Here is a 15,060-nt window from a genome sequence, read left to right on the forward strand (position 1 = left end):
TTATTTGTAGGATAAAACGTTACCGACTTATTGACTACAGTGCCGCCCCTGAATGATCAACAAAGTCTTCTCTTTTCGTAATATAATAGTACAAAAAGTTAAGGAAAGCATTACAAAATATAGCTTCTTATCCAGTTATGCTCAAAATATTCAATTTTCGCAACAAATATTCAAGTCATAATTACCATAGTTTACTGCACCATTGCTTACGGGAACAGGATCGCACTAGCTTCGGTTCGAACCGTTTTGTAACCTGACATTGTAATTGTTGGGGCTGAGCACCCCCTACCTCTGCTCCCCCGGGTTCATAGGCTCGCCATCCGTGCGCACGAGGCTATGATTCCCACCCCTGTACCTTCTCTTTTTTCTCCTATCAATGCAATGATACGCTTCCTTTTCATAGGCTCGCCATCCGTGCGCACGAGGCTATGATTCCCACCCCTGTACCTTCTCTTTTTTCTCCTATCAATGCAATGATACGCTTCCTTAGCGTATTCAAGAAAAAAGAGTACCGGCCGGACTGTATTCTAGCAGTATACATATATCACAGGAGACATGCTGCGTTCTGACACAGTGCCACCAAGACCTTGCTTCAACAAAGTTCTAAAACAAACATATCAAATGGAGCTAAATACAGCTAGTAGGTTGTTACCACATGCAGTCAGAAACTAAAATGATACCTCAGCATAAAAGCACCTAGATTTTAACAACACGTCAAGGGGTCAACACATGCATCAGTTTATGTTTCCCCAGATAGCTTGCCCAGACGTCACCTTGTTGCTCGGCCTCGCAGTCAGCTCGTACAGAATCCGAGCGAACGTGTCCGAGTATTTCCCTTCCGACGTCAGGATCTCCGCAAAGTTATTCTCGTGAACCAGGAGGTGCATCCTGTTTTGAGGCTCCGAGACGAGGCTCTCCAGTATCACCGCTGCTTTCCTACAGACCTCCGACACAGGGTGTGGTGCCTTCACGATCTTTAGAAGCCTATCCACAGCCCTGTTCCAATCGACATTGAAACAACAAATCAAAATTTGCGTCACGGTATGCTATCACTGACAAAATCAAACAGATTTTACCATCGCTCACTAGCCAGCTTCAGCCTACAATCCACGTTCACTTCTGATACGTTGTAGAGGGCGCTAACAGCAGCAGCCTGTGCATCAAATGCTGGCACGCTCAACAGATCAACCAATCTCCTGTATATCTGTATATCAAGTAAATAGCTTTATTTAAAATCATCCATCTATATAGCATAAAATAGTAAATAGAGGACTCTGTCTGCTAAACCAAGGATTTACCTGTGAAATCACAGGAACAAGGAACGATTCATTGTCTGGATTGATTATCAGCCGCCCAATCAATTCAGCAGCAGCACAATGCCATGCTTTTATTGAAGAGGAAAGCATGCCCATTATGGCATGAACTGCGCTTTTCTCACTGTCTTGCAGAAAGCCAAGGAAAATAATAAGGAACAACATAAAAAGGGAAGATTGAGAAAAACACTCATGATGAACTTCTATCTCACGTCATTTTAATATATGATGGCTTTGACGAGCTGAAGATTCTCAGATCCAGAACAGGGGCTAAATTAACAAGGGCCTCCAGCATGTTTGTTATGAGCTCATCGTCTTCTGTCAGATGGTAGAAATGCACACAAAGATAAGTTTTCAAGTCTTACAATATTTGTTGCAAGTAACGGAACTGTTGTCTTAGCAATACATAGTCCTAGGTCAACTCATCTGATCCACTACAGATATTCAATCAAATTACTATATGAAGAAACAAATGGCAATTTCGTGACATTTCTATTTTGCTCTATAACCCCAACACAAAAATCAAATAGGTCACATTAATAATAAATATTTGGATGAAAGCATCTGCAGCTCAAATAAAGCATACATAGGTGTCATTTGCAGTAAAATAATCAACACACAAGAAAATTGGCACAGATATATCCAGTCATATTTTAAAATCACATATTCAGTCAAGGACAAATTAATTTGTATATGTAGAATAGAGGAACTGAATAAAAGGAACATAGCATAGATGCCTGGGAATTAAAAACTAAAGACAATAACCTAGTATGAAATTTTACCTGCATTTTGGTCTTCTAAGCACTGAAATATAGTCTCCAAGCAATGTCTATGCTGGACCATGATAGTCTCATTTTCTGGCATGAAAGAAAAATTGCGGATTATATTGGAAGCCGCAACAGCACACTGTTGCCTCTCTGTCCGTCCTTCATCATCAATATTAAAAAGACCATCTTCATCAAACAAAAATCCTGCAGATCTCTTCTTTGTGATAGTGGAGCCCTCTATCTTTGATTGATCATTTGGAGGACTGAAATTACCATATTTCAAAGAATATAAGTATGTTGCGCGAATCATGAAAACGAGATGAGTACTCAAGATATTGATGAGATCAACAATGACATACGTGGTGCTGTCCGAGTATACTTTCCCAACATTTTCAAGACCAAATCCTGAGATTGTTGTATTGACACCCAAAGTTCTTACTCTTGGTGGTTTTGTATGGTCCCTAGGAATTGCAATATCTCGCCAGTCATCAATCTGTATAAGATGACAGAGCATCAAACAGAATGCAAGGAAAAACCAATAGTACAGCCCGATAAAAGCACTACCCCTTTTCGTGGAAAAATGGAAATCAACATGAACACATAACTTAGCAGACTTTAGAACTCAGTCTTGTGCAAAAACCTTAGAGCATCTCCAACAGATGATGTAGACGTATAAATAACAAAAATATACATCACCAAGACCCAAAAAGGTCCCCCCAACAGATGATGTAGATGCAAAAAATTACATCTGATGTAAAATGCATCACCAAGGGATGCAAATATACATCACTTAGGGGCAGATTTTACATCTAGATGTAAAACGCAGCCGCGCCACGCGAAGCCCAAGTGACACTGGAACCTTCATTCCCCCTTCCCACCACGCGAACGCTCTGCCTTCCGCTGCACCACACCGCCACGCCGCCCGCCCAGCACCCACCGGGCCCCGCCGCACCCCGCCGCCGCCGGATCCGCCGCTTTTCCGTCGCCCCACGCCTCGAAATCGCCGGAATCAAAGCAGCTCTGCCTCCGCCGCACCGCCCCCGATTTGAAGCATCTCCGTCCCCGCCAGCACCTGCACAGCCTCCGCCAACATCTTCCGGTCGTCTCCCTGAGACTCTGCCGCTGCCCCGCTGCCGCATGCCTCGTCTTTGGCCGAATCGAAGTCGCTCGGCCACCGTCGCTCGATTTGGAGAAAATCTCCATCATCGCCGCCGCCGCCGCCGAGCCGCATAGCCTCATGATGTAGTAGTTCAACTAGTTTTACATCATCTGTTGTTGCACTAGTTTTACATCATCTATTATACATCATCTGTTGGAGTTGGGTGTTTTTTGGTGATGTAATACCCACTTTTTGGTGATGTATTTTACATCATCTGTTGGAGAAGCTCTTAGAAGTCAAATTAGATATAAAAACTTTGGCAACCAATCGACAAATGGTATGTGTAAATAACAAAACATATCTTTAGAATTTTTCTGTACAGCTACGACAATGACGCCAAATCCTAGATTTTGCGTGAGAAGATCACACTTTTTTCCAACGTTGATGATAAAGGATGACTAGCTAAATTAATTATTTTAAATATAACTTACTTAATTATATTCAACAGATTATGCTAGATTAGTTAATTATTTTAAATGAACAATAGTGCAAACAAATTAAGCAGTGAATGACAAAGGAATTGGGAACCTGGAGAACTAAGCATGCAATGCATGATCCAGTAACAGCTAGATCAAGCTGGAGAGGAAGAACAGGAACTAAGCACCTACAACTTGAAGGAGGGCATCCAATAGCCCAGGAACTTTAGCAAGAGGTGTTGTATCCCGTCGGAGGTCATCCTTCTCCTTAAAAGAGAGTACTGTGAGGGCGTTCAATGCCCATAATATCTCACTCTTCAACCCACTTTGCAATGCAAGGACAATTCTTTTATTGTTCTGATCTGAAAAATTCACAACAAAAAGAAGTTAACTTGCCTTCTGCCAAATAGTCATGCAGGTAACCATTAAGCATACTAGAAAAGACAGATCATGCATTTCAAGCTCATGTCACAGAAGTGAGGCATCATCTGTATCAAATGGGACAAAAAATTACTAACAGGCCAACAACCTGCTTGTCTGAGTAAACTGGAACAACAAGGGCTGTCTGCATTTGTGACAAGGGAGAGACAGACAGCTGGTCACAGAGAAAATAAAAGATATATACCGCGACGCAATTCCTCAACTACTCAGCCAAAATATATCTTGTTTGATGACTGGGAAAACCACAACACATGTACATGCATTCACAGCCCATGCTCGAGTTCATTCACATTTTCTCGTGCAAGCACAAATGGAAACATGAAAATTAATCATCATGTAGGCTCAGTTTGTGGTTGCTATGATATGCTGTGTGCTGCTAATTTCTTGGCTGTTGTGGAAAAAGAAGATATTAAAACATATATTACAATGGATAAAATAAACGTAGATAGATCCTCTTATCCAATCATTGATCTTTCACATTTCACATTTCATCTTAAATGCAGATAAACCAAACACAGGTTGACCTCTTGCATTTCATCTCAAATGTGCAGAGCACAAAAAGTCTGTTTCCAACTTGGCCAAGAAAAAAAAATAGGTATTCAAACACACAATTACGCAAAGCGTGCTCAACCCAACGGGATTATCATGATCCAACATAATGCGAAGAGAAGCCATGAAATATTGGCAGTAAACCCCACCAAAGTATTGTATGCTGAAGAGATAAATGTGATTAAACATCACTAATGGACTTCTGCATTTGCTACAAACTATTTTCCCGTAATATGCAACTTTTCCCTAAGAATAAAACAAGTTTCATGTTCACGTTTATTGTACGATTTTGATCAATCTAAAAAAGCCTAGGTATCTATCATGGTTAGAGCAGCCTCAGCTCGGTAAGTATCCTATAGATTAGTCATTGTTCCGCTGAAGCCAGAATTACGTGTCCAAGAATTGGAACAGGGAAGATCTAACCTAAAAGTAATCTTGCTAGGTGCTTTGGTTTTTTAGCAGCACACGGCTTCAAAAAGCATATGCTTGTGTGCTCAAATATTATCTATTAGGATCAAATTTGCTACCAGCTTGGGAAGGCATATGATTTCCGACTGAAGCTGGTTTGTGAGGTATGAGCCGGGATCTGAAGGGGGCAGAAGAATGATAAGGTCTCTCGGTTTCAACAGTAACCCTTGATCTTTAACTTCTTTATCATGCAGCTGATGGCAGTTTTTTTAATAATTCCAACATTACACTTGACAATCACGAGATATGGTGATTCCCAACAAGACATCCACAAGACATAATTAACCGAGGCGAACCAGCACTCAGAGTCAAAGCGTCCCTCTGTTTTCCCATAACGTGGGCTCTGGTACGCAAATCTTAGATCCAAGGCTTAACACATGTGTTTCGTTTCAATAGTTGGCATGTAATTACTCGACAGTATTGCAGCTGCAGCTGAAATAGAGAGCTCCTGATTTCCCCCCAACAAGTCGACTCCAATTGGAGGGTCCAACACGTGGTTTGCCACCATTGATGTCCTAGAACCCACCGGATTCTCGGTTTGAAGGTTAATAAGAGGCGAAGGAGACGCTCACCGGAGAGAGCCGTGAGGACATGGAGGGAAGGTCCGACGAGGGCGGCCGGCGCCGCCGGGTCGCCGACGGCAGCCGCGGCGGCCGCGGCTGCAGCCCCGCTGCCGGTGGTGCTTCCGAACGGGCGGCCGCGCTTGGCCGCGGCGGAACCGCCGCCTCCACCGGTCTTGCCCGTCTGCTTCTGCATGGCTAGGGTTTTGGAACTCTTCACTTAGCTCGGAGGAGGTTCGGGCGTGGAGGTAGAAGGGGAGCAGGGTGCGTCGGCAGACAGGTAAAGTGTGGAAATAGAGCCCGTTTCACCCGTCGAATTGCGATCGATCGTGCAGAGGGTGTTGATTCAAGTTTTTTTTTTCAGGTTGTCATTTTCTGAAGAAAAAAAAACATAAGTTCAAGTCAGGACAATGAAAAGTAGATCTAGAAAAGAAAAAGAAAATGGTAACGAAATCATTACCAAACATATAGTACTCTTTGAGATATACTCCTCATGATCAAGTTTATAAGTCAATATCAAGTGATACCACCAGTTACATACTCCCATGATAACAACCTGAAAAGGTTAAATTTAATAAACACTACAAAAAGTTCCATAAAAAGATTGTGAATGTTCATAACACATGTGTCTACAACTTCTAAAAAGATCAGAACGAAATTCAAAGTACATATAAAGGAAAGAAAAGGAAAAATTCAGCATCAACAGTGTCAATAAAAACAAAAGCATGGATAGTATTAAAAAAACTACATTGTTCACATCTTTTTGAGGAAAGGCTATCATGGCTAGCTTTATTGAAATTAAATAATAGATACATCGTCTACGAGCTTGCTGACCAACACGTCAGGGGGCTCGTTCATCCAAACCAACGAGATCTTATTACAATAACTATAGTTTGCTAGCACATGCGCTGCTTGATTCGATGATCGATAACAATGTTTATAGATGACCTTCCCAATTAATGTAGCTGTGTCCACACACTCCGCGAAAATTGTTGCCGCTGCGTCCCACCATCTCAACTGACCGGTACAAAAGTTGATGACTTGCATAGAATCAGACTCAGCTTCCAATCGATTGAACCCAAGAGAATTAGCTAGTTTAAGACCATCCCTCATGGCCATAGCTTCAGTTGTGACTACATCAGCAGCAAATGGAATAAATTTGCAAGTAGCTGCAATAAAATTACCTTTTTCATCTCATATTATCGCTGATGTTGCTCCCATTCCTTCATCCTGATAGTACGCCGCATCTACATTCACTTTCACAATTTTGGGGTTGGGTTTAACCCATTTATATTCCTGAGGCCTGAAGGTTTTGGTAAATGCCTTCTCATAATTGCTTGCAATAGCCAGTACAGAGATCGGCCATCGGACTATCGGAGGGACAGATTCATTATGTGTAATACGCCTTCTTATCCACCATAAGTACCAGCATGTGACCGCGATTACCTGCTTAAAATTCAGACTTGGTTCAAGGATTTGGGGACTATCCGGCATTAGAAACAAATATTCCAAGATCGCTGAACCGGATCTATCAACAACACTGGCATGGTCAATTATCTCAGACATCCTCAAGCATCGCCACATCTCCTTAGCATGCAGACAAGTGAAAAGCAGGTGGCAGAGATCCTCGGCACCTTGGTGGCATATCGGACATGCTCCATTAGTCCCTATATGCCTATTCATTAGTATTGACTTTAGAAGGATTATTCCATGCAATACACGCCAGCAAAAGATCTGAACTTTACGAGGAATATTTAATTTCCAGAGTATACTCCATATTGCCAAAGGGGTAGAGCCACTCGGGACTAAATTAATATTTGTATGTTCTCTGAAGGTATACATCCACTGTATTTTATACGCACTTCGGACAAAAAAAGTTTCAGTTTTATTTGCATGACATGCGATAAAATCATCAAAAGCTTGGTGGTTTAGCGGGATTTGTAAGATCCTTCGCACATCCACGGGATTGAAGATATAGTGAGCAGTTCCTCGTCCCAGATTCTAGTATTTGGGTCGATGAGATCACTAACCTGTGATAAAACTGTTTGGCCACGGGGTGTAATTATTTTCCTGCCTGGGCTAGCCGGAATCCATGGATCACACCAAATGTTTACAGTCTCACCTGATCCAATTCTCCAGATGTAACCCTTCTTAAAAGTTTCTAGACCTTTCAAGATACTTTGCCAAGTGAAAGACGCCCCCTGTTTCGGTGTAGCTTGTAGCAAACTCCCATTTGGATAATATTTAGCTTTCAAAACCCGAGCACAGAGGGAGTCTGGGTCTGTGATTAATCTCCAACATTGTTTAGCCAACATGGCTAAGTTAAAAGAATAAAGGTCCCGAAAACCCATACCACCTTCGCTCTTTGGAAAACAGAGTTTCCACCATGAATACCAGTGCATCTTTCTATTCTCTTCATCATCTCCCCACCAGAATTGAGCTATTACATCTGTGATATCCTTGCAAACACCCTTAGGTAAACAGAAAACCGACATAGCAAAAACAGGGATAGATTGGGCCACCGCCTTAAGTAGAATCTCTTTACCTCCAGTGGATAACTGTTTCTCCATCCAGCCGATCAATCTAGCTTTGATTCTTTCTCGAAAGTGTTTGAAGCAATCACTTATGTCTGCACCCACAATAGCAGGTAGGCCAATATATCTATCTGATAGTGCTTCAGTTACAATATGTAAAATTTCACAAACTTCAGTTCTGGTTACCACAGGTGTATTTGGGCTAAAGAAAATACTTGATTTTGATAAGCTCACCATCTGACCTGAACTTTGGCAATAAGTGTCTAGTACATGCTGTAAGGAAGTTGCATTTAGGACATCCGCTTCCATGAGAATTAGATAATCATCAGCAAATAAAAGGTGTGAGACTGATGGTGCATTTCTGCACACTCTAACCCCATCAAGGCCACCAACTTTTTCTTCAAACTACAACATACTAGAGAGACCTTCTGCACAAATGAGGAAAAGATATGGGGATAGGGGATCCCCTTGTCTAATGCCTCTAGATGGAACAAACATATCTGTTTCTTGAGAGTTAAAACGAATCTTATATCTCACAGAGCTTACACATGCCATAACCATATCAATCCATTGCTCATGGAACCCAAGTTTTTCCATCATACTTCGAAGAAAAATCCACTCAACCCGATCATAAGCCTTATGCATATCCAACTTCACAGCACATAACCCAGTCTGTCCAGCTCTCTTATTCTTAATCTTATGCACACATTCGTAAGCGATAAGAACATTATCAGTAATAAGCCTGCCAGGCACAAATGCACTTTGTGTAGGAGAAATGATTTCTGGCAAAATACTCTTTAACCTCCCTGCAAGCATCTTAGATATGATTTTATATAATACATTGCATAAGCTAATTGGTCTATATTAAGTTATCATCTCCGGATTGTCAACCTTGGGTATAAGAACGACTGAGGTGTCATTCCATTTAGCTGGGATCTGTTTTGAGTTGATGGCTAATAAAACCTCTTGTGTAATCTCATCACCCAAAATATGCCAGAACTTCTTAAAAAATATTGCATGTAGACCATCGGGCCCTGGTGCCTTTAGGTCCCCTATACTGAACACTGCCTTTTTCACATCATCTGCTGTGAATGGAGCAAGTAACATGTTATTCATTTGAACTGAAACTTTAGTTTGCACCTTATCAATGATCTCATGATTAACCTGCTGCACCTCATTGGTAAATAGATTAGCAAAATAATTCTGTATGTGTGAGTTGAGATCAGCCATACCTTCCACTAAATCACCATTTCCATCTTTAAGTTTTTTAATCATATTTTTCTTTCTCCTCGCCGAAGCAAAGGACTGGAAAAACCCTGTGTTTCGGTCCCCATTCTTCAACCAAGTAGCCCTTGATCGCTGAAGATGATGGATTTCTTCTATTTCCAGTAGGTATTCGACCAACTCGGCTAATTCTTTCCTCTTGATCTCTGTTTCATCATTTATAGGGCCCATCATAATTTTTTCCAACTCTCTCTGCGCCTTCTTTAACCTTTTCTTGGGTTTCTTAAGTACTCGTTGGTCCCAGTCATGAAACAGGCTATGCATCTGACTTAACTTGCTATGGATATTCTGTGCATTAGGGTCAGCGCCCACTTTGTTCCAAGCTTCCAGTACCGTATCACTGAATTCTTTTTCATGCAGCCATCTTGCTTCGAATCTTTTCACCCCCGCTGCTACGTTTATGTTCTGCACATAAAACTCTGTATCCACTAGAAGAGGCCGATGATCAGAGTGATTATAGTATTTATTCTTGAGTGCTGCATGGGGGTATAACTGTGACCATGACTCATTAATGAGCCCTCTATCCAGTCTTTCTCTAGTTCTGCCCCTCTGCCATGTGTAACCATCACCTACATATCCCATGTCTCTGAGATCACAGTCATCTATAGCCTGCTAAAATGCTTGCATATATTGTGGAGGCCGTGGGTTCCCTCCTTCCTTTTCACTTAGATTTTGTATTTCATTCAGGTCTCCAATCAACAACCAGGGGAGATTCTGACTCCGATGTAATGATCTCATACGGTCCCAAGTTTTATATTTGTTCTCCCAACGAAATTCGCCATACATACCAGTCAATCTCCAAATACTGTTATTACTTTCCTCTATTGTCACATCAATGAACATTGGGTCTAAGTCCAGTCTATTTACTTTAACCTCTCTCTTCCAAAGCAATAGCAAGCCACCTTTCCTACCGTCACTTGGACATACAAACTTTTGATCCATTTTTAATTTTCTCCTTAAACACTCTGCCAGATAGCTGTCAAGGTGTGTCTCCGACAAAAACATCACATCGGGATTGTAACTTCGCTGGACCTCCAGCAAAGCACGAACTGCCGGGGCATTCCCGAGCCCCCGACAGTTCCACGCTAGTAGTTTCATTGATCCCGGCGATCACCCTCGAGGGGCGTCGCCGATCCTAAATTAACTGTACTATTTGGGTTAGTGTCCACAGCCTGACCATCTATTCCCCTAAGCTTCTTTCTGCTCGCGTTCTTTTGGGGTGTACCTGATACTGATAGTGAGAGACTTTTTTCCTCCCCATCTATTTCTCCTTCAAAAAGATTTACTTTTTCCGCTACTGTTACTCATTCTGGCTCCTTGGCAGCCTTGGTAGCTACAAACGGGATAAGAGTTGTTTGATCAGTTTCAGTGTTACCAGTCACGACCAGGGGAGCCCTTGAGTTACTGTCAACCGCAATCCTTTTCCCTAAGATGTTATCTGATGTTGTGGTCATTCGCAAGTCCCGATCTTCAGGATCTGTGATGGTATCCCCTTCATTTGATCCTCCGGGGACTACATCTGTAGCATGGACATAATTGTGTCGCCAAATTACAGGGCCAGACCCTTCATTGTTTGGTTCAGTAGGGTGATAATAAGAATTGTTTCCTCTTCCTCGACCATTACCATGGCCAAAACCTCGCCCGCGGGTAGTATAATCATCCCCGCTTCCCTGTCGATCACCTGTCCCACGCCCTCCACGACCGCCTCCTCTGCCTCTCCGGGGAGCTAGCAGGAAATTTCCCCATTCAAACTTTGATTTATCGTGTTCTCCCGTCCCGCATTCTTCATGCCAATGTCCCATCAAACCACAAGCATGACAGAAGGTCGGCAGTTTCTCAAATTTCACAGGATACTTTTCTGTTTCTCCTCCCTTTGTAATACCAACAACTCTAGTCAGTTTTTTGTTTACATCAAGTTTCACTCTAACCCTTATAAACTCCCCGATGAAACCATTTGGTAGTGTTACCTGTACCTCTGTAACGCCCCGAGACTGATGTGCCAGGTGTCCTCTAGTTATTCGCAGTCGTTGCCATCTCATTTGCTTGCGTGTCGCATCTTGTCATGTCACCATGTGCATTGCATCATCATGTTTTCAAAACTTGTATCCGTCCCGGCCTCCTCGTTCTCTCCGTTGTCCGTTCTGAGCCCAGACACACTTGCACGCGCCCGCGGCATGTCCGAAATAGTATTTTATAAGTGGCCGGAAAATGTTCTCGGTATGGGATGAGAGTTGACGTGTGGTCTTATTATGGTGTAGATAGACCGCCTGTCAAGTTTCATCGCATTCGGAGATCGTTTGATGCCCCAACGGATAACTATAGCGGCAGTATAGCCTGTCTAACGTCGGACATTTTCGGCCTCCGGAAACAGTTGCCGGGCTGCACTCCTTCCCTCTCATCTCAGCCCAACCTCCTCTTCACAGCCCACCAAACCCCACTCCGACCGGAGCCATCGGATCGTGATCGGAGAGTCCGAACCCCCCCTAAATCCCCTAACCCTAGCTCTTTTGCTATATATGGATACCCCCTTGTCCATTTCAGGCAACCTAGCCTCCCCCTACCCTCAGCCGCCACCTCCCACCTCGTTTTCAGCACCGGCCGCCCCTTCTACGCCACTTGGCGCCGTCCCTGAGGGTAGAAGCCGCCAGCGCCACCGCTCCTGGCCATCCATGATGCGCCACGTCACCCCTCCAGCGCCCCCATCCACCGCGACCCGCTCAGGCCCGTGCGGGGCCCACCCGAGCCCATCCAGGGCCTGAGCGCCTCCCGCTTCCTCGCTCCCGATCTGGTTCGAGGGGAGGAGCCCCTTGATCCAGAACCCCGCCGCCGTCTCGATTTGCCTCGCTTCGCCGGCCACCTGAGACGCCGCCGACGAGCACCAGCAGGCCGTTCCCGCCGCCCTTCTCCTTCCCCATCTCCTTTCTCCCTTGCTCTTCCTCTACTCTAAGCCATGCGCTGCCGCCATTTTTGCAGGAGCCACCGCCGAGCTCGTCGCCGGCCTCCTCGGCCTCGCCCGTCACCGTTGACCGCGTCTGGTGCCGGATCCGAGCTCCCCACGCGCCATCTGCTCGTTCCCGGCCTTCCCCGCCTTGTCCCGTCGACGTCCTCGCCGGACCACCGCCGCCGCCACGCCTGTTCCCGCCTCTGCTTCGAGTAGGAGGAGCTCGCCCGTCACCGTTGACCGCGTCCGCATGGGCTGCGTCTCCGCGGCCCAGATCCGCCGGCCCACCACCCTACTCCCCCTTCGGCCTGTTGGCCCGATGTGGGCAGCCCCTCCAGCGCCTCCCCTATGCACTTTTGGGCCTACTAGTTTCGGCCCATGGCATGTTTTTTTCCGTTCTACGATTTGTCCATTTATCCAGATATAACCAGTTTTACAAGAAGCCCCCTAGACTTCATGCATTTAATAACTCCACAACCATGCATCGGATCTAAATAAATTATATATGAAACTTGCTTAGAATTTCATCTAGTTTCATAATATGCAACTTTCATCCATGTTTAACATGTTTAAAATGCTGTTTGTTTAATTTTGCTTAAATGACTTGCTAAAATGCTTTAATTCGTAACTAAATAACCGTAACTCGGAATCTAACAAACTTTATATGCAAATGGGGTGGAATTTTGCCTAGTTTAACATGGTGTACTTTTTTTGCATGTTTAATAACTCTAAAATTGTGTTTAGGGCAGAACAATACCGAACCTAATATATGCACATGAGGATTTACCGAAATTGTTGTTCGTTGCTTCCGGCCTCTTTTAAACTTGACTAGATAGGTATTTTTGTTATGCTTCACCTCTTGCCATGTTAACCAACATTTAATATTGTTGTTTACCCCCCCCCCCGGGCCAGTGCTCCTTTGAGTGTTGGTCCAACTGAGCGATGTCCGGGGCTACCGGGGGCAACTCTGGGCTGGCCTACTCGACGTCTGGCTCATCTGAGTGTGCCCTGAGAAAGAGATATGTGCAGCTCCTATCGGGATTTGTCGGCACATTCGGGCGGTGTTGATGGTTTAGTTTTACCCTGTCGAAATGTCTTGTTGTACCGGGATACCGAGTCTGATCGGAATGTCTCGGGAGGAGGTCTATTCCTTCGTTGACCGTGAGAGCTTGTGATGGGCTAAGTTGGGACTCCCATGCAGGGATTTGAACTTTCGAAAGCCGTGCCCGCGGTTATGGGCAGATGGGAATTTGTTAATGTCCGGTTGTAGATAACTTGAACCTTAACTTAATTAAAATGAATCAACTGCGTGTGTAACCGTGATGGTTTCTTCTCGACGGAGTCCGGGAAGTGAACACGGTGTTGGAGTTATGCTTGACGTAGGTTGTTCTAGGATCACTTCTTGATCATACTTTTATCGACCGTGCTTTGCCTTCTCTTCTCGCTCTCATTTGCGTATGTTAACCACCATATATTCTAGTCGCTTGCTGCAGCTCCACCTTATACCTTTACCTTACCCATAAGCTTAAATAGTCTTGATCGCGAGGGTGCGAGATTGTTGAGTCCCCGTGGCTCACGGATACTTCCAAACCAGCTTGCAGGTGCCGATGAGACCGTGCAGATGACGCAACCAAGCTCAGGAGGAGCTCGATGAAGATCTTGTCCTTTGTGTTGTTTCGTTCTAGTTGATCAGTAGTGGAGCCCAGTTGGGGTCGATCGGGGACCTTGCCGCATTTGGGGTCCTTTTTTTATTTTGGTTCCGTAGTCGGACCTTCATTGTATTTGGGATGATGTAATGCTTTATTCATGTATTGTGTGAAGTGGCGATTGTAAGCCAATTATGTATCTTTTTCCTTATGTATTACATGGGTTGTGTGAAGATTACCTCACTTGCGACATTGCTTTCAATGCGGTTATGCCTCTAAGTCGTGCTTCGACACGTGGGAGATATAGCCGCATCGAGGGTGTTACAACCTCCTCAACCATACCAATACGGCTTGCAAGGTTCTGTAAAGCACTCTTGCTTTTGAGCACTCCATCCGGCAACTTATGAATTTGACACCATGTTTTCAATCTGTCCAGCTTGACTTTTTCAGGGTTTGAAAACCCATCATACTCCGCCATGATTAGAGCAAATCCATGGAAGTCCCAGGGCCCTTGGTGCATGGCCTTGTTCCAATCGCCAAGACAATTGAATTGAATCGAGAACAGGTTCGCATTGATTCTTCTCCATACAACGGCCTGGGCAGGGTTCCACGCCGCTTTCATATCCCCTATCAATGCACTCTGACTGAAACTCTTCCCTGTCAAGAGCCGGCCAAGTGCCAACCACTTCGGTTTAATCTCATTAATATCGATCTCATCTTCCCAAACTAGGTCATCCGCCTCATCATCCTCTAGATTCAACCTCTCCAAGATTTTGCTGGTATCCTCCATCTGCTGACTACCTGATCCGCTGCTATTTCCATCAGTCGCCATGCCGATTCCTCCAAACCTTAGATCACAGGCGATTGCTTCACCAGCCACTGCCGCACGCACAACAAGAGGTAGGGGAAGGTCGCGTGTGGGGAATTTGTCGGGGAAACAATGGTAACTCACGGCAGCTACGCCGTAGCCGTCGGAGGACTG

At 44.4% G+C, this 15,060-nt stretch overlaps 1 protein-coding gene and 1 pseudogene across 2 annotated transcripts; both read right to left on the reverse strand.

The window, feature by feature from the left end:
• Positions 1–494: 494 nt before the first annotated feature.
• On the reverse strand, positions 495–5,970 carry LFR (ARM repeat superfamily protein). 2 transcript variants are annotated; one of them, XM_048678653.2, is made up of 8 exons: positions 5,686–5,970; positions 3,848–4,017; positions 2,440–2,573; positions 2,096–2,343; positions 1,526–1,628; positions 1,299–1,437; positions 1,077–1,204; positions 495–996 (listed from the first exon to the last, which is right to left on the reverse strand). In XM_048678653.2, the coding sequence occupies exons 1-8, from the start codon at positions 5,867–5,869 to the stop codon at positions 735–737; spliced, it is 1,368 nt and encodes a 455-aa protein (XP_048534610.2). In that variant the 5' UTR covers positions 5,870–5,970; the 3' UTR covers positions 495–734. The 2 variants fall into 2 exon arrangements, with proteins under 2 accessions (XP_048534610.2, XP_048534609.2); XM_048678652.2 differs by having other exon boundaries at positions 1,526–1,631; positions 5,686–5,969.
• A 3,101-nt stretch (positions 5,971–9,071) lies between these two features.
• On the reverse strand, positions 9,072–10,589 carry LOC147965255 (uncharacterized; annotated as a pseudogene).
• Between the last annotated feature and the right edge of the window lie 4,471 nt (positions 10,590–15,060).

Source organism: Triticum urartu, chromosome 6A, assembly GCF_056163025.1.
Source record: "Triticum urartu cultivar PI428250 chromosome 6A, HENAU_Tu73, whole genome shotgun sequence".
NCBI lineage: Eukaryota > Viridiplantae > Streptophyta > Magnoliopsida > Poales > Poaceae > Triticum > Triticum urartu.

What these genes read in the sequence shown, in the direction of transcription:
- LFR (XM_048678652.2), bottom strand. Translation starts at nt 5,869, where the DNA reads ATGCAGAAGCAGACGGGCAAGACCGGTGGAGGCGGCGGTTCCGCCGCG. An exon ending in TGGATGCCCTCCTTCAAGTT is followed by an intron (nt 2,574 to 3,847) that starts GTAGGTGCTTAG and finishes CATCTTATACAG; the next exon opens with ATTGATGACTGGCGAGATAT. An exon ending in AAGCTGGCTAGTGAGCGATG is followed by an intron (nt 997 to 1,076) that starts GTAAAATCTGTT and finishes CGATTGGAACAG; the next exon opens with GGCTGTGGATAGGCTTCTAA.